General features: G+C 42.0%; 1 protein-coding gene across 1 annotated transcript in view; it reads left to right on the plus strand.

Moving 5' to 3' along the window:
• Cacna2d4 (calcium voltage-gated channel auxiliary subunit alpha2delta 4) overlaps positions 1-21,458 on the plus strand; it is a 108,571-nt gene that overhangs the window by 5,665 nt on the left and 81,448 nt on the right. Inside the window, exons 4-14 of the mRNA XM_026411069.2 lie at positions 45-104; positions 1,299-1,461; positions 2,444-2,575; positions 15,351-15,411; positions 15,964-16,114; positions 17,630-17,704; positions 18,527-18,616; positions 18,725-18,838; positions 19,438-19,516; positions 20,548-20,681; positions 21,093-21,170. Of these exons, the coding sequence (XP_026266854.1) occupies positions 45-104; positions 1,299-1,461; positions 2,444-2,575; positions 15,351-15,411; positions 15,964-16,114; positions 17,630-17,704; positions 18,527-18,616; positions 18,725-18,838; positions 19,438-19,516; positions 20,548-20,681; positions 21,093-21,170 (1,137 nt within the window). The remainder of the gene's footprint in view (positions 1-44; positions 105-1,298; positions 1,462-2,443; positions 2,576-15,350; positions 15,412-15,963; positions 16,115-17,629; positions 17,705-18,526; positions 18,617-18,724; positions 18,839-19,437; positions 19,517-20,547; positions 20,682-21,092; positions 21,171-21,458) is intronic.

Genomic DNA, 21,458 nt, shown 5'->3' on the forward strand with positions numbered 1-21,458 from the left:
CCCCTTTACCCATTCTCTGTCCCCTTTGCCTTCCTGTCCCTTAGAATCTGGTGGAGGCTGCTGAGGAGGCAGACCTGAACCATGAATTCAACGCATCTCTGGTGGTAAGTCCTCTGCCAGAGCTGTCACTGGAGGGTGTAACAACCACACACCCAGTGGCCACCAAAGGTGACTAGATCCAGCTGCCTGATACTGGATACGGGGGTGGAGTGTAGAGTGGTGATCCACTCATTTTGTAAAACATAATGTTCGCCCCCAGGGGCAAAGCCAAGCCCTGAGCTCAAGAGTGGGCATAGTCTTGACCTCAGGAAGCTCACAGTCCACGTGGCTCTCATGGAAGGCATGTGACCAGTCCACAAGGATAGGTCAACCAGGCAACAGGAGAATGAGGACTAGATAAGGGAGGGCCACCAGAAACTCCTGCAGGCAGGCTGCACGAGGCCTGGGCCACAGGTTGTGTGGATTTGGGCAGGCAAGACCTGGAGGAGAGTCATTAGGCTAAGGGAAAAGAGAAGACTGAAAAGAAGCAGTGGGTGGCCCGCTTTGTGTCCAGAGGAAGGTGACTCAGAACATGGCCTTGGAGGGGTGATGGGAGATATGGTAGGAACCTAGAATGCCAGGCTCAGGATCTGGTTTTCCTTCTGCAAGGAATGGTAAGCCTGGAGCTGGGGGAGACATGGCTGGACATGGGCTTTAGAAAGTTAATGCTGGCTGCAGTGTTGGGAACTGCAGCTTGGAGGGGTGTGGGGTGTTGCAGTAATAGCCCTGGTGGCAGGGTGTGACCCTGTAGTATGGAGGAAATGGGGAGGCCAGGCTGGTTATGGATCTATGGGTACTAATCCAAGTGGACCCTCCCACACTGTGTGGAAGAGACAGAAATAAGACCACTGTCCCTCAGAGAGGGACATGGGAACCACAGGCTGAGGGCACAGGGCCACCTGGGCACCATTCTGGTCTCCAGCACCCTTCCCACCCTGAAGAAAACTAATGGTGCTGATGAGGCTCTTTGTCTCCATCTCTCCTTGAATCCCCATCTGCCTGCCTCTGACTCTGCTTTGACCCACACTAAACCAAGCAGACAACCTGGCAATAATCAGGACAAGTTACACCAAAAACTACTCTGAAGTGTCCTCAGTTCCAGTTATCTGGACATGTGTCGTCCCCACATCACCCTGAACTTGGCCACCAGTTTGTCCAGTTCTCTTTCACATCCTTCTGACTTAAGTCATTTCCTTCTCTCTGGCTCTGTGTCCTCCGTGTCTTCTGTTTCTCTTGGGTTGATGCCCCTCTGTCCCTAGTTTGACTACTACAACTCAGTCTTGATCAATGAGAAGGATGAGAATGGCAACTACGTGGAGCTGGGAGCCGAGTTTGTCCTGGAGTCCAACGCACACTTCAGCAACCTGCGTGTGAACACCTCCATCAGCAACGTGCAGCTGCCCACCAACGTGTACAACAAAGGTTGCCACCACAGCTCCCGTGGGCTATCACTCTCTTGGAACTGTTTTGGAGTTGTGAGGGTGGGGGTGGTGATACTGGTGTTATCAACGAATTTGCCTCCTTTGCCTGAGTAGCACTGCAGGCTATACATTGTCTCTCCCATCTCCTTAACTCAGGATGAGTAAAGAAATTATTCTACACAGTAGGGTGTATTGGTCTATTTTCACTGGTAGAACAAGATATCTGAGACCGAGTAACTTATAAAGAAAAGAGGTTTACTTAGCTCACATTTTTGAAAGCTAAAAGTCCAAACAACATAGTACTGGCACTGGGCTGGGGGCCAGACTGTGTCACATCATGGTGGATGGCATCATGGTGGAAGTGCCCATGAGACTGGAAGTCAAAGAGCGGGGCAGAGCCGGTCATGGTGGTGCATGCCATGCCTGTAATCCCCGAGACTTGGGAGGATCACAAGTTTAAGACCAGTCTCAGCAACTTGGTGAGGCCCTAAGCAACTTAGCAAGACCCTGTCTCAAAATAAAAAATAAAAAGGCCTGGGGGTGTAGCTCAGTGGTAGAGCATCCCTGGGTTTAATCCCAGTACCAAAAAAAAAAAAAAAAAAAAAAAAAAAAGAGTAGGGAGGAGCCAATCTTGTTCTTTTATAAAACCCCCCTTTAAGAACCAACCAGGGCCATATAAGAACTACAGAAATTCCTTCCCAAGGACAGTGCCCTCAGTAACTCAATTGCCCCCCACCAAACTCCACCACCTCTCAAATTGCTGCATTGGAGGCCAAACTTGTAGCATATGAACCTTTGAGGACACCCTCAAATACATCCAAACCATAGTAGGGAAAGAACTCAGTCTCTGTACTAGAGGGTGTGTGTGTGTGTGTTGTGTGTGTGTGCGTGCACGCACATGCCCATTTAGCATGTGAGGATTTGGCTACTTCTGCTTGCACCTTAGTCACCCCTGAAGTTCTTTCTATCATCTTGCCCTTCAGATCCAGATATTTTAAATGGAGTCTACATGTCTGAAGCCCTGAACCCTGTTTTTGTGGAGAATTTTCAGAGAGACCCTACACTGACCTGGCAGTATTTTGGCAGCGCAACTGGATTCTTCAGGATCTATCCAGGTGAGGACATTGGTGGCATTTCCACGATCTTCTGAGCTTGTTCTCTGGAACCCTGGGGCTTAGCCCCTCAGTAAATTAGGCTGAGCGGCCATCACCAGCTCTCTCCATCTTTTTTTTTTTTTTTTAATTTTTTTAGTTGTAATTGTTACAATATTTTTATTTATTTATTTATTTTTATGTGGTGCTGAGGATCGAACCCAGTCCCTCACGCATGGAAGGCAAGTGCTCTACCACTGAACTACAGTCCCAGCCCCTCTCTCCATCTTATAAACAGAATCTGTACACCCAATACCAGGAACTCTCCATTCTCCCCTTTGCACCCCAGCCACCGGCTACCATCACTCTACAGTCTGTCTGTATGATTTGGACTGCTCTAGGTGCCTCACAGAAATGAAATCACATAGCATTTGACTTTTCAGGCTTAACTTTGACTTAACTTTGCTCAGCCTAATGCCCCTAAGATTTATCTGTGTTGCAGCATGTGTCAGAATTCCTTTCCTTTTTAAAGCTGAATAATGTTCCATTGTCCATATGTGATACATTTGTGTATCCATTCATCCTTCAACGCACACTTGGGCTCCTTCCACCTTTTGGCTATGTGACTAATGCTGATAAGAACATGGTGTACAGATATCTCTTTGAGACTCTAATTTCGATTTTTTTGGTTATATACCCAAACAGAAAGGGCTGGGAATGTAGCTCCAGAAGTCAAATTGCTGTGTCATATGGTAATTCTTTTTTAAAATTTTTGAGGAACCGTCATACTGTTTTCTATAAGGCTGTACTGTTTTCCATTCCCATCTAGAGTGACAGGGTGGTCATTTCTCCACCTTCATGCTAACACTTGTCACCTGTATCAGGATGGCATGGGGAATAAACGTGAGATGGTATCTCATTGTGGTTTTGATTTGCAGTTCCTTAATGATTAATGATGTCAAGCATTTTAATGTGCTTATTAGTCATTTGTATATCTTCTTCCTTTAGATAAATATCTATTCAAATGCTTTATCCATTTTTCAATTGGGTTGTTTGCTGCTGTTCTTGAGTTTTAGGGGTTTTCTATACATTTGAAATACTAATCCCCGTTCAGACATATGGTTTGCAAACATTCTCCCTCATTTTGTGGGTTGCTTTCAAACATATTGATAGAGTCATTTGATGAACAAATTTAAAAATCTTTCACAAAGTCCAATTTGTCTGTTTTTTTCTTTTTGTCTCGCCTTTGGTGTCATACCCAAAATATCATTGCTGAGGCCAATGTAATGAAGATTTTCCTCTGTTTTCTACCAAGCAATAGAAAACAATAGAAAGAAATTACCACAGCACAACAAAGCCACACTGAGAATTTTTTTGAGAGAGAGAGAGAAAGAGAGAGAGAGAGAGAAAGAGAATTTTTTTAATATTTATTTTTTAGTTTTCGGCAGACACAACATCTTATTTTATTTTTATGTCATGCTGAGGATGGAACCCAGCGAGCCGTGCATGCCAAGCGAATGCGTTACCACTTGAGCCACATCCCCAACCCCCACACTGAGAATTTTATACTTGTAGGTCTATACTTAAAAGTGTTTTACCCATTTTGAATTAATTTGTATTGATGATGTTGGATAAGAGTCCAGCTTCATTCCTCTGCATGTGGATATGCAGTTTTCCCAAACCATTTGTTGAAAAGAATGCCCTTCCCTCATTGCATGGTCTTAGTGCCTTGGTCAAAATGACTTAATCATACGAGAAGGGTTTATTTCTGGCCTCTCTATTCCATTTCATTGCTGTTTGCCAATAACATGCAGTTTTGATTACTGTGACCTTGTAGGAAGTTTCAAAAACCAGGAAATGTGACTCTTCTAGTTTGTTTTTCTTCAAGATTATTTCAGTTATTTGAAATCCCTTGAGATTCATTATGAATTTTAAATAGGATTTTTTTAAGATTTTTTAAATTTGTTATAATTAGTTACACATGACTGTAGATACATCATACATAAATGGAGTATAACTTCTCATTCTTCTGATTGTACATGACATAGAATCACACCAGTCATATAGTCATATATGCACATAGGCTAATAATGTATGTTTCATTCTACCATCCTTCCTACCCCCATGTCCCCTCTCCTCCCTTCACTCCTCTCTACCTAATCCAAAGTACCTCTATTTTTCCCTAGCCCTCCCTTAGTGTGAATTAACATTCACATATCAGAGAAAAAATTCATCCTTTGGTTTTTTGGATTGGCTTATTTCACTTAGCATGATATTCTCCAGCTCCATCCATTTACCTGCAAATGCCATCATTTCACTCTTCTTTAAGGCTAAGTAATATTCCACTGTGTATATATGCCACATTTTCTTTATCCATTCATCTGTTGAAGGGCATCTATGTTGGTTCCATAGTTTGGCTATTGTGAATTGAGCTGCTATAAACATTGATGTGGCTGCACCACTGTAGTATGCTGATTTTAAAGATGGGTTTTTCTATTTCTGCAATAAATGTCATTGAGATTCTGAGGGAGATTGCCCTGAATCAGGAGATTGGGTAGTGTTGACATCCTAATATAGTCCAGTCCATGGAGAGGGTGTGTGTTTCCATTTATTTCTGTCTTTAATTTCTTTTAAAATTTTTAGTTTAAAAAAATTGTTCTTTTTAGATATACATGACAGTAGAGTGTGTTTTGACATATTATATATAATATGGAGTACATAACTTATTCTAATTAGGATCCAATTCTTGTGGTGATACATGATGTGGAGTTTCACTGGTCATGTATTCATATATGAATATGGGAGAGTTATGTCCAATTCATTCTGTCTTTCCTGTTCCCATCCCTGTCTTTAATTTCTTTCAGAAATATTTGCAGTTTTCATTGTACAAAATGAATCTTTCACCTTATTGGTTAATTCCTATTTTATTCTTTTTGATGCTATTATAAATATAAATATTTTGGTAATTTTCTTTCCAGATTGTTCATTATTAATTAATAGAAATTCAACTAACTTTGTATCCCACAATTTTTCTGAATTTATTTATTCAGTCTAACTGTGTGTGTGTGTGTGTGTGTGTGTGTGTTTGTGTGTATGAGAGAGAGAGAGAGAGAGAGAGAGAGAGAGAGAGAGAGAGAGAGAGAGAGATCTTTAGGGCTTTCTACATATAAGATCACATAGTCTGTGAAGAGATCATTTTATTTTTTCTACCTTGTATGTTTTTTTGCTTCTTTTTCTTGCCTACTTGTTTTGGTTAGAGCTTCCAGTGCTGTGTTGAATAGAAATGGAAAAATCAGAATTATTTGTTTTATATCTGATCTTAGAGGAAAAGCTTTCAATTTTTCACCAAGTGTTATGTTGACTGTGTGGCTTTTTCCACATATGGCTTTTATTATATTGAAGTAGTTTCCTTCTATTGCTAGTTACTGAGTCTTTCTTATGATAAAAGGGTGTTGGGTTTTGTCAAATGCTTTCTCTGCATCAACTGAGATGATTATGTGGATTTTTTTCTTCATTCTGTTAAAGTGGTATATTATAGTGGTCAATTATTGTACATTGAAAAATCTTTGCATCTCAAAAACGAATCCTTGGCATAAACTCTCAATGTGCTGCTGAATTTGTTTTGTTTTGTCATTTATTTGGTTCTTTCCTAGTATTTTATCGATGAGTTTTGCATCAATGTTAAGGAATATTGGTCTGTAGATTTCTTTTCTCATAATATCTTTTCTGACTTTGGATTGAGGTAATTTTGGCCTTACAGGAAAGTTAAAAAGTATTTTCTTCTTTTCAATTTTTTAAAGTTTTTTTGTGTATTAGTATGGGTTTTTTGCATGTGGCCATATTTACCAGTGATGCCATCAGGTCCAGAGCTTCACTTTGTGGGGAGATTTTTTATTAAATCCCCTTATTAGTTATAGGTTGGGTTATATTTCACACTTCTTCATGATTTATTTTTTTTATTGGTTGTTCATAACATTACCAAGATCTTGACATATCATATTTCATACATTAGATTGAAGTGGGTTATGAACTCCCAATTTTACCCCAAATGCAGATTGCAGAATCACATCGGTTACACATCCACAATTTTACATAATGCCCAATTAGTAATTGTTGTATTCTGCTACCTTTCCTATCCCCTACTATACCCCCTCCCCTCCCCTCCCATCTTCTCTCTCTACCCCATCTACTGTAATTCATTTCTCTCCTTGTTTATTTTCCCATTCCCCTCACAACCTCTTATATGTAATTTTGTATAGCAATGAGGGTCTCCCTTCATTTCCATGCAATTTCCCTTTTCTCTCCCTTTCCCTCCCATCTCATGTCTCTGTTTAATGTTAATCTTTTCTTCCTGCTCTTCCTCCATGCTCTGTTCATAGTTGCTCTCATTATATCAAAGAAGACATTTGGTATTTTTTTTTTAGGGATTGGCTAGCTTCACTAAGCATAATCTGCTCTAGTGCCATCCATTTCCCTGCAAATTCCATGATTTTGTCATTTTTTAGTGCTGCATAATATTCCATGGTGTATAAATGCCACATTTTTTATCCATTCATCTATTGAAGGGCATCTGGGTTGGTTCCACAGTCTAGCTATTGTGAATTGTGCTGCTATGAACATCGATGTGGCAGTATCCCTGTAGCACGCTCTTTTAAGGTCTTCAGGGAATAGTCCAAGAAGGGCAATAGCAGGGTCAAATGGTGGTTCCATTCCCAGCTTTCCCAGGAATCTCCATACTGCTTTCCAAATTGGCTGCACCAATTTGCAGTCCCACCAGCAATGTACAAGTGTACCCTTTTCTCCACATCCTCGCCAGCACTTGTTGTTGTTTGACTTCATAGTGGCTGCCAATCTTACTGGAGTGAGATGGTATCTTAGGGTGGTTTTGATTTGCATTTCTCTGACTGCTAGAGATGGTGAGCATTTTTTCATGTACTTGTTGATTGATTGTATATCCTCCTCTGAGAAGTGTCTGTTCAGGTCCTTGGCCCATTTGTTGATTGGGTTATTTGTTATCTTATTGTCTAATTTTTTGAGTTCTTTGTATACTCTGGATATTAGGGCTCTATCTGAAGTGTGAGGAGTAAAAATTTGTTCCCAGGATGTAGGCTCCCTATTTACCTCTCTTATTGTTTCTCTTGCTGAGAAAAAACTTTTCAGTTTAAGTAAGTCCCATTTGTTGATTCTTGTTATTAACTCTTGTGCTATGGGTGTCCTATTAAGGAATTTGGAGCCCGACCCCACAATCTGTAGATCGGAGCCAACTTTTTCTTCTATCAGACGCAGAGTCTCTGATTTGATATCAAGCTCCTTGATCCATTTTGAGTTAACTTTTGTGCATGGCGAGAGAAAGGGATTCAGTTTCATTTTGTTGCATATGGATTTCCAGTTTTCCCAACACCATTTGTTGAAGATGCTATCCTTCCTCCATTGCATGCTTTTAGCCCCTTTATCAAATATAAGATAGTTGTAACTTTGTGGATTAGTCTCTGTGTCCTCTATTCTATACCATTGGTCCACGTGCCTGTTTTGGTACCAGTACCATGCTGTTTTTGTCACTATTGCTCTGTAATATAGTTTGAAATCTGGTATCGCTATACTGCCTGATTCACACTTCCTGCTTAGAATTGCTTTTGCTATTCTGGGTCTTTTATTTTTCCATACTTCTTCATGATTTAGTCTTAGTTTTTTGTTTTCTAGGAATTTGTCCATTTCATCTAAGTTATCCAATTTGTTGGCATACAATTGTGCATAACCTTCTCTTAACAATCATTTTTATTTCTATAGAATTGGTAACAAAATCCCCACTTTCATTTCTAATTATAAATACCTTGAGTCTTCTTTTTCTTATTCCCTCTCATTAAATAAAGCTTTGTCAGTTTTGTTGATCCTTACAAAGAATCCACTTTTTAGTTCACTTATTTCCTAATAGCTATAAATCTGCCCTTTAGCATTGTCTTCACTTTAACCCATAAGCTCTAGTATGCTGTTTTCATTTTCATTCTTTTGTTTTATTCTAATTTTTTGACCCATTTGTTCTTTAAATGTGTATTATTTCATTTCCACAAACTTGTGATTTTTCTAGTTAATTTTTGTTATTGATTTCTAACTTCATTCCATTGTGGTTAAAAACAATACCTTATATGTTAGCTGTCTTTTAAAATCTACTGAGACTAAACTTATGGCCTAACAACATACAGTCCATCCTGGAAAGTGTCCCAAGTGCACTTGAGAAGAGTATGTTGGTGGTAGAGTGTTCTGTATATGTGTGTTAGACTCAGCTGAGTCATTCTGTTGTGTAAGTCCTCTATTTTCCTTTTACCTTCTGTGTGGTTGAGTATTGAAGTCTCTGTTACTGCAGAGCTGTCTCCCTTCAATTCTGTCAGTGTCTGCTTCATGTGCTTTAATAATCTATTAGGTGCATATTTACAACTGTTGTATCTTCTTGCTGTACTAAACCTTTTATTAATATATATTATTATTCTCTGTCTCATAAACTTTTTAGTTTAAATTATTTTTTTTAATATTATATACCAATCTTTATCATTTTTGGATACTATTTTTTGTGACTATCTCTTTTCATTCTTTCACTTTCACCTATTTGTGTCTTTGGATCTGAAGTCTCTTATAGGCAGTATATAGTTGGATCATGTTTTTATCCAAGCTGTTAATCTCGTCTTTTGGTTGGTGAGTTTAATCCATTTATATTTAAAGTATTTGCTGATAAGGAGGAACTTTTATCATTTTGCTATTTACTTTTCTATTTTTTATTTGTTTTCTATATTCCTTATAATTTTTTTGTCCTCATTTCCTGCATTACTGTCTTGTTTTATGTTTAGTTGATCTTTTAAATTCTGTTTTCATTTTCTTTTGTACATATTCTATAACCATTTTGTTTGTGGTTACAAATGGGATTACAGTTAACATCCCAAATTTATAATATTCCAATTTATATTTATACCAGATCAACTTCAATAACATACAAAACCCTGATCATTTACAGCTCCCTTTCCACCCCTTTGGTGAGTTATGCCACAAAATTACATCTTTATACATCATGTGCCTCAAAATAAACCAACAATTCTTTTAAAGGAATTAGTCTCTTATATTATGTAGAAAACTCAATGTGGAATTGCCAAAGTCATAATAATACTTGTTTTAGACTAATATTTTTTAAAAAATTTTATTGGGCTTTTAAATCATGCAGAAAACAAAGAGTAGAGTTCAAACTAGTGTTAAGTACTAGTTTTATGGTTGCCTTTGTCTTTGCTTTTATTGAGGTCTTTATCCAAATGGCTTCAAGTCCTGTCTAGTGCCCTTTCATTTCACTTTGCAGGACTCCATGGAGCATTTCTTGCAGGGAATGTCTAGTAATGACCAACTCCCTCAGTTATGGGAATGTCTTAATTTCTCTGCTGCTTTTAAGATTCTCTCTTTTTCTTTGCTTTTGGAAAACTAGATTATAACTTGTCTTAATATAGATCCCTTTGAATTCACCTTACTTAGTTTGTTGAGCTTCCTGGATGTTTATATTCATGTCTTTCATCAAATTTGGAAAGTTTTCAACTGTTCTTTCTTCAAGCACTCTCTTTTACCTGCTCTCTTACTCTTCTGTTTCTGGGATACTCCCCAGTGATGTTGGTCAACTTGATGGAGTCCCAACTTGAACAGAGTCCTGAGACTCTGTTCATTTTTATTCAACCTTTTTTTCTATCTGTCCCTTAGGCTCAATGATTTTCATTGTCCCATCTTAATTTCACTAGTTTTATTTTCTTCCTGCTCAAAATTTCCTTTAAATCCTTCTAGCGAATTTTTCATTTCAGTTATTATAGTCTCAGTTCTAGAATTTCTTTTTTTAAAATTTTCTTTAGATTTTCTATCTCTTTACCGATACTTCCATTTTGTTTATATATTGTCTCTTGACTTTCTCCCCATCTTCTTTTAGTTCTTTGAGCATCTTGAAGATAGTTGTAAAGTCTTTGTCTAATAGATTTGCATTGGATATTTTTCAGACAGTTTTTTCCCCTTGACTGAGCCACACTTTCTTATTTCTTTATATACCCAGTGATTTTTTTTAAATTGAAAACTGAACATTTAAATCTAACAGTGTGATAATCCTGAAAACTAGACTCCCTCCCTTCTCCAGGGTTTTACTATTGTTTTAGTGATGGTTTTGGGCTTGTTTGATTGTGTGCTTGTTGTTTGTTCGTTTTTTGGTAGGTTCTCTGGGATGAAGATCAGCCTGAGGTGTAAATTTAAGGTCTTCTCAGTCTCTTCTGAGCATTTTTCTGGGCAGGCATGGTCAGGAATAATTTTCTTCATATATGCACATATTTAAAGTATTTGCTGATAAGGAGGAACTTCATATATGCAGGGTCCATATACAACAGGGTCCATTTTTGCCCACGGTGACTCCTGCAAGCTGTGTACAGGCTGCTCTGAGAACACATGCACAGCTGCCTGCCACAGAGCCAGGGGATGAGGTGTTGGGGGTGGATAGCTGCTATTATGCTGGGAGCTAAAATTGAGAGAAATTAACTGCAATATACCATCAAAGACTTCCCCTACAAGTTGCAAGCCTTTAATAGACCCCAAAGTTCCAAAAATAGTTACATCAGACAGATTCTACCAGCACAGTTCTTCCCTAGATGGGGAGATGGATTTCTGGTGCTGCCTACTCTGCCATCTTCCAGAATCCTCTTTCTGCTTTGCTTGTTCTTTGAAATACATAAAACTAGTTTAGTATATGGATATTTGGAGTTTACTTCTTCATCTATATTGTCACATCTTCTTTGTATAATACATATTATATTTTGCCCACTTAACTATTGAATTTTCTCATGTGAATCTATCCTTGCCTTCCTATGACTACCCTAACTTGATTATAGTAAATCCTTTTATACATTGGTTGTATTTATTGTTGTTGTTGTTGTTGTTGTTATTAGGTCCCAGGGACTGTACTCAGGGGCATTCAACCACTGAGCCACAACCCCAGCCCTATTTTGCATTTTATTTAGAGAAAGGGTCTCACTGAGTTGCTTAGTGCCTCACTTTTGCTGAGGCTGGCTTTGAACTCATGATACTCCTGCCTCAGCCTCTCAAGCCACTGGAATTACAGGTGTGTGCCTCAGTGCCTGGCAGTTTATTAATATTTTGTTTAGGTTTTTTGCATCTAGGGCTGGGGGCACTTGTCCATCATGCACAAGGCCCTGGCTTCAATTCCCAGCTTCATTAAAAAAAAAAAAAAAAGAGGAGGATTTTTGCATCTATATTTACAAGTGAAATGGTCTTCTAATTTTTCTTTCTGTACATGTTGTATTTTCAAAGTTATACTAGCTTTGTAAAATAAATTGGAGTGCACTCTCTCTCTCTCTCTCTCTCTCTTTTTTTTTTTTTTTTTTTGGCTTTGGGAAGAATTTGAATAAGATCTCTTCCTTGAAAGTTTCATAGAAGTTATCTATAAAACCACATTGGCCTGAAGTTTTCTATATGGGGATATAAAATTATCACTTCAATTTATTTAATTCTTGAAACATTAATATGACTTTCTATGTCTTCCTAAAATTTAATGAAATACTTTTATTCAGAATCCATTCATTTCATCTGAGTTTTCAGATTTATTCATATGAATCTATTATTATCTTTTAAATCTCTGCTATATCTATTCTTATGTATCTTTTTATTTGTATAATTATATGTATTTTTCATAATTTTTCCATTGGTTTCTCTATTTGTTAATCTTTTCAGGAATCGTCTTTTGTTTTGGTTGGTTGTTCTCTATTAGTTCTTTGTTTCATATTTGATCTATTTTGGCTCTAACTTTCTGATCTAAATTTTTTTCTTTTTTCCCTTTCTTTGGATTTATTCTGCAGTTCCTCCTCCTAACCTCTTAAATGGACACTTAGTTTAAATTTTTGGCCTTTCTGTGTTTCTAAAATAAGTATTAAGGCTGTACCCTGCCACCCGAAGCTCTACTTTTGCTGCTCTCACAAGTTTTGATCGGTATAGAATCTGTAATTTTTTTAATTTTTAAATTGAGGAAAAATATACATAACATAAAATGTTCTGTATCTTTCATCTTTGAGTACATTTTTAAGCGCATACTGGGATTGAGTGTGCTGTCACTGTACAACCATCAACACCATCCATCTCCAGAACCCTTTTCATTCTGCAAAGCTTTAGTTCTAGGCTCATTAAATCTTGACTCTGTTATTTCTTCCCCTCAGCCTCTGGCAACTGTCACTCCACTTTGGTCCTCTGTACTGAGTGGCAAGTAGGGTATGACTAGAGGAAGTGAGCCTCTGGACACATTCCTTTGGGGTTTATATTTCGTTTCTGGTGCCTTGATCCCCCTCCCCACTCTGCTCTGCGATGATGTTCTGCCTCACCTCAGGCTCAGAGCACAGCCGTCAGCCAACCATGGACTGAATTTCTGAAACCAGGAGTCAAAATCAACTTTTCTAAGTTGTTCTGGTTGGGTATTTTGGTCACCGACTAAAATAGTAGCGACTAAATTTTCTGTCTTCGTTCATTTTTTGCTTTGCTTCATCTCATTAGCACTGTGACACGTTTCATTGTAAATCTCCTTTGTCTGAGGTTCACAGAGCCGACCCAGCATGCTCTGCCCATTGTGTTTACCCACAGAAGCTTTTTTTCTCCTCATTCTTTTTAAAATATATTTTTAGTTGTAGTTGGACACAGTACCCTTATTTTATTTATTTATTTTTATGTGGTGCTGAGGATCGAACTCAGCACCTCCCACGTGCGAGGGGAGCCCTCTACCTCTGAGCCCCAGCCCCAGCCCCTGCCCCTTGTCCTCATTCTTGAATGATGTTTTTGCTGGGAGTGCAATTCTAAATTAACTTCTTTTCTCTCAACATTTAAGACTGGCTTTTGTTGTTTGGGGTGGTGGTGATGGGTTTCTTTTTTATTTGTTTGGTTTTTTGTTTGTTTGCTTCTGGCTTGTGGCTTCCACCAGGGTTGAGTGTTTTGGTCTTTGTGGCTTTTTTCAAGATATGTATTTATTTGCTTTTGAAGTTCTGCAGTTTCAAAAAGTGTGTGTGAGTGTCTTGTTTGTTTGTTTTTTATTAACCAGATTATTTATTTCTTCTTTCTAGTTGTACATGACAGTAGGATGTATTGTGACATAGCATACGTACATGGAATATAACTTCCCATTTTTGTGGTTACATGATATGGAGTTATGCTGGTCGTGTATTCATATGTGAACATAGAAAAGTTATGTCCAATTCATTCTTCTGTCTTTCTCATTCCCATCCCCGCTTCCTTCCCTTCATTCCCTTCTGTCTAATGAACTTCTATTCTTCCCTCTCCTCTCTTACTGTGTGTTAGCATCCACATATCAGAGAGAACATTTGGCTTATTCCACTTAACATGATAAGTCTCCAGTTTCATCCATTTTCTGGCAAATGCCATAATTTCATTTCATACTTTATGGCTGAGTAATATTGTCTTTTTATTTGTCCTGCTTGGGATCTTTTGTGGTCCCTGGTCTGAGGAGTTGTGTTTTATCAGCTCTAGAACATTTGCCAACATAATTTCTTTAAAGTTATCCTTCTCAAACTTTCCTCTTTCTGTGTCTCCAATCAGACATGTGTTAGACCTTTTCATTCTACCCTGTACACAATCCTGGATAACTCCTTTAACTGAGTGAATTTTCTCTTTACCTATGAATAATTTGCTAGCCACTTAATTTATTTTTACCTAAATATTTTCTTCATTTCTCAAAGTTCTATATTTTTAAGACTATTTCTTCATTACTGATCTTCTCTTGTTGAACATTCTTTGTGATTTCTCAAACACACCTATCCTTTATTTTGTACTTGGTGGTTTCGACTTCTGTAATTCCTGGGCTCTTAGTTTTGCTGCCTCTCACTCAAAGGGCCCTGAATCCTCTTTCTACCCTTGTAATCTAGCAGGGTCTGAAAGGGCACATCATATCTAAAGTCAAACTACTGTGAAATTAGAAGATCCCTTGAAGCTTCTAGATAGTCATGATACCACCACATTTTCTTTTCTAGTGCAAGCACAATATATTACAATTTTAATAATTACAATTTTTAAATCTTATTTTGAACCCTCTGTTCCAAATTGTGAAAGTCACTCCAAAGAGAGATTTTTTATTGTGGATCACATTAGTGTTTTCTGTGCTTTGTGTGTCTTTATCTAAATGTTGGGTTGGATGAATAGAGCAAATTTATCCCAGGTTCTCTACTAGTGGTCAAAGCAACGTGATGGCTGGCCATCAGTTCATTCTTTCATTCAGGTGACAGACATTATGAGCTCTGCTTGGTCCAGGAATCCCTGACTTCAAATAGCTTATAATCGTGCAGTCACGTCATTTCTCCCAGTCCAGGGAGGATCGGGAGTGCTAATGAGCTTAACCTGAGTACAGAGCAGAAGCCAAAGTGCCTGGCTCTTTCTTCTCTTTGTCCATACTTTGCTAGATGGTAATGGATGTTAAAATCACACCATTCCAGAGCTTCCCCTTCCACTATTTGATAGGACATTGAGCCTCACAAAAAGCCCAAGGCTCCACATATAGGGGTCCTTTCTGACTGTGAACTTATTCCCAACTCTGGCCCTTTGAATTTTGGGTGGTATCTCCTTTCTAGCTGCCTCAGTTTGTAGGATGTGGTCAGGTGCTCCTTGCCCTCCTGCCCATGTCCAAAGCAGGTCCTGCCCTGGGAATCCTAACTGTCCTGGGACTTAGCACCCAGCCAGGGGCTCTGGGGTGACCTCATTGAGCTAGTCAAAGAACCAGCCTTGATTTCCCCAGGTATAAAATGGACACCGGATGAGAATGGAGTCATTACCTTCGACTGTCGAAACCGTGGCTGGTAAGAGCTCACAGGGAAGTGCTTTGGTTTTGCTCCACTCATGATCCCCATCCTCTCCAGCACCACCCAAGGCCTTGGGTATGTGGAAGCCTAATTCCACACAAGAGCAGGAAGAGTGAAGGTAGCTGGACTCCTCTTTCCACAGCCATGGGTGCTCCAGCATGGATTGTAGTGTCTCTCCAAACCAGACCCCCTTCCAGGACACTGGGGTGCCCCAACTCTACCCTGTGTTACGTCCTCCTCTCTCTCAACACCCTCCTTCCGGCACATCTATAACCTACTCCAGGCTGGAATCTAGCTCTCTCCTTTCCTGCTGCCAGCCTCTCAGGGATCCTCACTGGTCTAAGTCAAAAAGGATGAGGGACTTGACCAGTCCCATCAAGTGGACACATTTCACTTCCCTGAATGGCTTCAGAGTCCAGTGATTATGGGGCATGATAAAACCTGTCACCGAGGGGACATGGACTGACCTTGGGGCAGAATCTACATAGAAATAGCTGAAGGCCCTTGGTCAAGTGTTTTTTCTGACCTGTCCCTTTCTTTCTGCTAAAGGTACATACAAGCTGCTACTTCTCCCAAGGACATAATGATCTTGGTGGACATAAGTGGCAGCATGAAGGGGCTGAGGATGGCTATTGCCAAGCACACCATCATCACCATCTTGGACACCCTGGGAGAGAATGACTTTGTTAATATCATTGCGGTAAATGTGCCTCCCTGTGCTGGGGTAGCTCTCACTTGCTCTAGGAAAACTTTCCTCCATCTGTGTCAGGACTTTAACTTACAGCCAGTGGATGCCTCTCATCAGGCAAAAATTATTTCCTCTGTAACTGGGGCCCCCAACATAAGGTGCATGGTTCGCCTAAGGATGGGCTTCAGGAAGTCCGGGAAGTTTCTAAGATCTTATGTAAAATGTACACATCTGGTTTTCTGAGTCCATATCTTTTGTTAGTTTTTCAGAGGACTCTAGACCCGATACTGGTTAAGAAGCACTGGACAAGTTAGACCTACTTGATTCACATCCACGTGCTCTTGAATAATGCCTGTCCCTGAACAGCTTCCCATGCTGCTGGAGGACAAATGATCCCTGGTTCTTCCTCTCTGACAATTCCAGTTCTCCCACTTCCTTTATCCCACCAAATCCAGACACCGTGGGGGAAAGAAAAGGGGAGACATAAGTGAGGCAAATGATTTAAAAATCCAATGAAAGGGGTTGGCCAGCTCAGCCCTCAACAGACGCACAGTAGACTGTCCACATGATCCAAAAACCTCCTCTACCAGTCTACCACATGACTGGCATTTCTCTTCTTTACTAGAGTTGACTTAGTAATGAAATGTCAAGAAAAAGTTGTCTAACCTCTCAATGACCACGTTGGGGTGTGAGGATGCCCCCCAGTCCCTGAGTTGCTCCCCGAGGCCTCAGCTTACCCACCTGCATCACTCCTAACCCCCTTCTCTCCTCCCTGACCCCAGACCTGCAGCAGTAACAGGAGGACCACAGAATATAGGTTCCACGTTCCACAGGAGAGGGACAGCACCCTCGTCCCTTGCAGCCTGCCCAGCCCTTTTCTCCCGCCTCCTGTCCTGCTTCCCCAGCTGCCACGAAGTAGCTAGAGAGGGAAGCATCCCCCCCCCAGTGTCCCCAGAACCCATGCAGCTCTGTTGTGATGTCATCACAGTCCCTTACTTAAGCAGAAGGTGGATTAGGACACCTTGAAATTTGTATTCCAATTGTGAGGAGTGGGGTAATTAAGAAAAGGGGAGCAGTGATGGTTCATTTTTCTCCTTACTCTACCCACTGTTGATAGTTAAAGGACCCTCCGCATAAATGCAGGGCAAAGGTAAAACAGCACATCTTCTAATCCCCTACTCAGGCCCGTTAAGGAGGGACCCGCATGTGGGATTCTGGTGCAAGACTAGCACCTCATCTGGTTTTGGGAACAGAGAACAAAGAGATTCTTTCGGTAACTTCAGGGTCTCTCTGTAGGCTCAGGAAGGTGTCACTGAGGCAGCCAGCTGAGGAAGCCTACCAGGGCCAGGTTTGAGGGAGAATGTTTAAAGCAAAGGCTCTGTTATTACTCTGGTCAGACAAACCGCAAAAAGCTCAGAACACCCCAAGACACTAGGCAGGTGCCCATGTGAACCCTACTCCTGAGCATCTGGGACTTCTCCCACACTGACCTGTCTGTTCTCTCCTCCCTCCTCACCGCGACTGCAGTACAATGACTACGTCCATTATATTGAGCCCTGTTTTAAAGGGATCCTGGTCCAGGCAGATCGAGACAACCGAGAGGTGAGTGTCCACGCGTGGCCCTGTGCCCTTGTCAGGACAGAACCAGGGTCTGTGAAGCCTGCTTCGTGGCTCCTTTTGCCTACTTGAAAAGCAGGAGGGTAGACCCTGTTCATAGACACCCTGGAAATCACCCTGATGGATGTGTTGCTGCTCATCAGATCAAAGTGTGAGCAAGCAGACCTCACATCCAAAGGGTCTCCCTTCCTTGGGGAAGTGAGTCTCTCTCTGTGAGGGTCCAGGCTCAGTTTCCCCCTTCACTTCCCGTGTGGGCCTTTCTCCATGTCAGTCTCCCTGACAGTTTCCCTGAAGGGAGGACAAATTCCAATGCATAGGGTTGAGTCATTTCCTCTGATAAAAGGAAAAACATAAGAGGACATGGCAACAATTCTTAAAAGGGAGCATTTTCATGTCCGTCTGCAGGGAGTCTGGGTTTAGTGTCCTCTCAAGCCTTGGCCTCAGTCCCTGGCACCCGCACAGTCTTCCTGTGACATGCTTGTGACTGAGTCAAGGGCTTGATGCTGAGGTCATTCATTGTCTCCAGCCCTGGACTGTCCTCCTCCATCTGGTTGGCCTCATGTTTGCACTTCCTTCCAGTGGGAGGATGGATCTGTGCCATGCCATTCATTCTCATTATCTTGGGGGCATTTGAGAAACGTCTGTTGTAGGGGTCCCCCCCATGTGATTAGCCGTATCATCCAGCTAGGACCCTGCAACCATGCCCTTCGGGCAATAGTTCCAAGTAGCCTCCTCAATTCAGACCAGAGACGAAGGTTCCCTGGAATGCTCAATCCACTGAGCCCCCTCTACTGTTTACCCTGACAGCATTTCAAACAGCTGGTGGAAGAGCTGGTGGTCAAAGGTGTGGGGGTCGTGGACCAGGCCCTGAATGAGGCCTTCCAGATCCTGAAGAAGGTACCTGCAGGCGGTGAGGCCTGGAGAGCCAGGGGATAGGAGGGAACTTGGAGACAGAGGTGGGAGAGTCCTGTTCTGTGGTGACTGAACTCCTCCTGCCCTACACAGTTCCAAGAGGCCCGGCAAGGAAGTGTCTGCAACCAAGCCATCATGCTGATCACTGATGGGGCCGTGGAGGGCTATGAGCCAATATTCAAGAAGTATAACTGGCCGGACCGCAAGGTGATTGATCTGCGGGAGGTCATGGGGAAGGAGGGTGCTTGTTCTACTACCTCCATGGAGAGGACAATGGCAGAGGAGCCTCAAGTTCAATGTTCTTTCCCACTAGATCCATTCATAAATTCAGGTATGTCCTAATTGGAAGTTCCAAAATAGGGTCACCCTGGGCCCCAAGGACTGGTGTAAGGACTTCAGAGACCAAAATATGTTTTTGTGGTTTTTTTTTTTTTAATTTAAAAAATTTTTATTTTTTAGTTGTTGATGGACCTTATTTTATTCATTTATTTATACGTGGTGCTAAGAATCAAACCCAGTGCCTCACACATGTGAGGCAAGCGCTCTACCATTGAGCCACAACCCCACCCCAGAACACGGTTTTGAGACATAAGAACAGCCAAACTGTTTGCCCTTGAACCTCCTCCATATTCACCGTGGCCCCCGGAAAGCCACATTGCTGCCTTGGCCTCAGGATCTTCTCTGACCAAAAGTGGGTGTGACTGGAAAACCCCAAATTGAGAGTGGCTTGCCCCAACATCTAAGCCTCACAAAAGAGAAGGTAACACTATTTGTGTCTGCTGAGCCCGTCCCGTCTTATGGATTAGGTCCGAGTTTTCACTTACCTTATTGGGAGAGAAGTGTCTTTTGCTGACCGCTTGAAGTGGATCGCCTGCAACAATAAAGGTGAGCAAAGCGCCTTGCTTCATACATGCAAATTAAGCCATTAACTCTAAAGGAAAAAACAGAGGGTCGCCGTTTTCTTGGGGATAATGTTTTGTGTGTAATCAGTTCTGTATCTCTGACCAGAACCCAAGACCTGGGTTTCTCGGTGTCACCTTAAGCTCTGTTAATTTAACAAAAATTCATTGAGCGTCTACTGTGTACCCAATACTGTTTCCAGGTGCTAGGGAATCAGGAGTGATCAGAATAGATTTAGAATCTGATATAATCTAAAATGTGCTGTAATGGTGGAAGGGCACAGACTGGCTGGTCTGTTTTAGGGGTGTAATGGAAGAGACACTTACCCAGGTTTGGGAGATGGAAAGGAAAGGTATTCCAGATGGAGGGAAGAGTATGCTCACAGGGTCTGAGACAAGAGGACCTAAGAGCTGTTCCTTTTTACTGGCATGAAGAATGAATGTTTTGTGCAAAGTAATGAGCAATGAGACCAGAGAGGTAAACATGCACTAAACCATTTGTACCCTTATGAGCCATTTGCTCTTTTAAATATCACACTATGGCTGCTACAGAGAAGAGGCTGTAGGAACCCACCCCGTAACCCCAGAGACCTGAGGGAGGATGGTGATCAGGGAAACTAAGAGGCTGTGGAGTAGAGAAGGACAAGAATCACTGGCTTTGATTGTGGCCCTGAAAACAGACCCTACGATGGAGTGACAAGAGAGAATATTTAATGGGGAGCACTGTCATTGAAATCAAGGCCCCTGCTATTCCTATGGGGGCTCTGGAGCTTGGAGACCCTTCTGAGATGTCCCCAGTGGAGGCAGTGTGGGCCTTTGTCTCCCTCTGGCCTCTGGCTGCCCCTGGTGGACCGGGTATAACCTTGGAGAAACAGTTTCCTATGGCCTGGGCTGTCCCAAGAGGGGCCCAGCTGTGAGCCAGGAGGTCCTGTGGGCCCTGCCCAGAAACTCTGAATGACATTGGGGAAGGTCATTCCTCATTCTGCAACCATGGAACCCCCCCACCCCCACCACCAGGCTATTACACGCAGATCTCCACGCTGGCCGACGCCCAGGAGAACGTGATGGAATACCTGCATGTGCTGAGCCGCCCCATGGTCATTAACCATGACCATGACATCATCTGGACGGAGGCCTACATGGACAGCAAGGTGGGCCCTGAGAAGAGGAGAGCAAGGCTAGGGTCTGTAGCAACCTCAAGTTCATATCAGAGGTTTCTGGGAAAACTCATGCTATCCCAAGATTCTTTGCTCCTGGCCTGTTTCCCGTGTTCACGCTCATCCTTGGCCTGGCCGGGATGAGACAGCTAGGTGAACACGCGCGGGAGCTGGGCTGGGGGCTCAGGACACGGGCCTAGTCCTCCTCTCCAGCCACCGCTCGCCCAGCATTCCTGCCAGCTCCCCTTTTTGCACAGAGGGGACACCTCACCTAAGGTCTCTCCCTTCCTGTTGGAAGGTGATTCTGAGTTGTTGGCTCCACGACTGTGATTCCCCACTTGCTTTCAGAGGTGCAAACCAGTGGGCCCCCAGCCTCCTCACTGACCCCTGCCTTTCCCCCGGCAGCTCTTTACCTCGAAGTCACAGAGCCTGATGCTCCTCACTACCGTGGCCATGCCTGTCTTCAGCAAAAAGAACGAAACAGTGAGTGGCGTCTCCCCGTGAGGCAGCAGGGATCAGAACCTGGCACCTTTAGACCAGGGAGTCCACGAGGCCACACCGGGAGCGTTCACATGCAGATTCCCATGCTTTGTCCCAGAGTGGCTCCGCCCAGGCCTCTTGGTCAGAGTGGGGCCCGGAGTCTGTCCTTCTCAAAGCTCCCTCTCTGCCCTCAGGACCCCCTGCATTGGGGATACAAAGTTAGAGGGGTCTTCTGCAAGCCTTCCAGCAAAAACACACATCCTGCCATGTTGGAAAGACTGACTTGTGTTT

This window comes from Urocitellus parryii, chromosome 5 (assembly GCF_045843805.1).
Source record: "Urocitellus parryii isolate mUroPar1 chromosome 5, mUroPar1.hap1, whole genome shotgun sequence".
Lineage (NCBI taxonomy): Eukaryota > Metazoa > Chordata > Mammalia > Rodentia > Sciuridae > Urocitellus > Urocitellus parryii.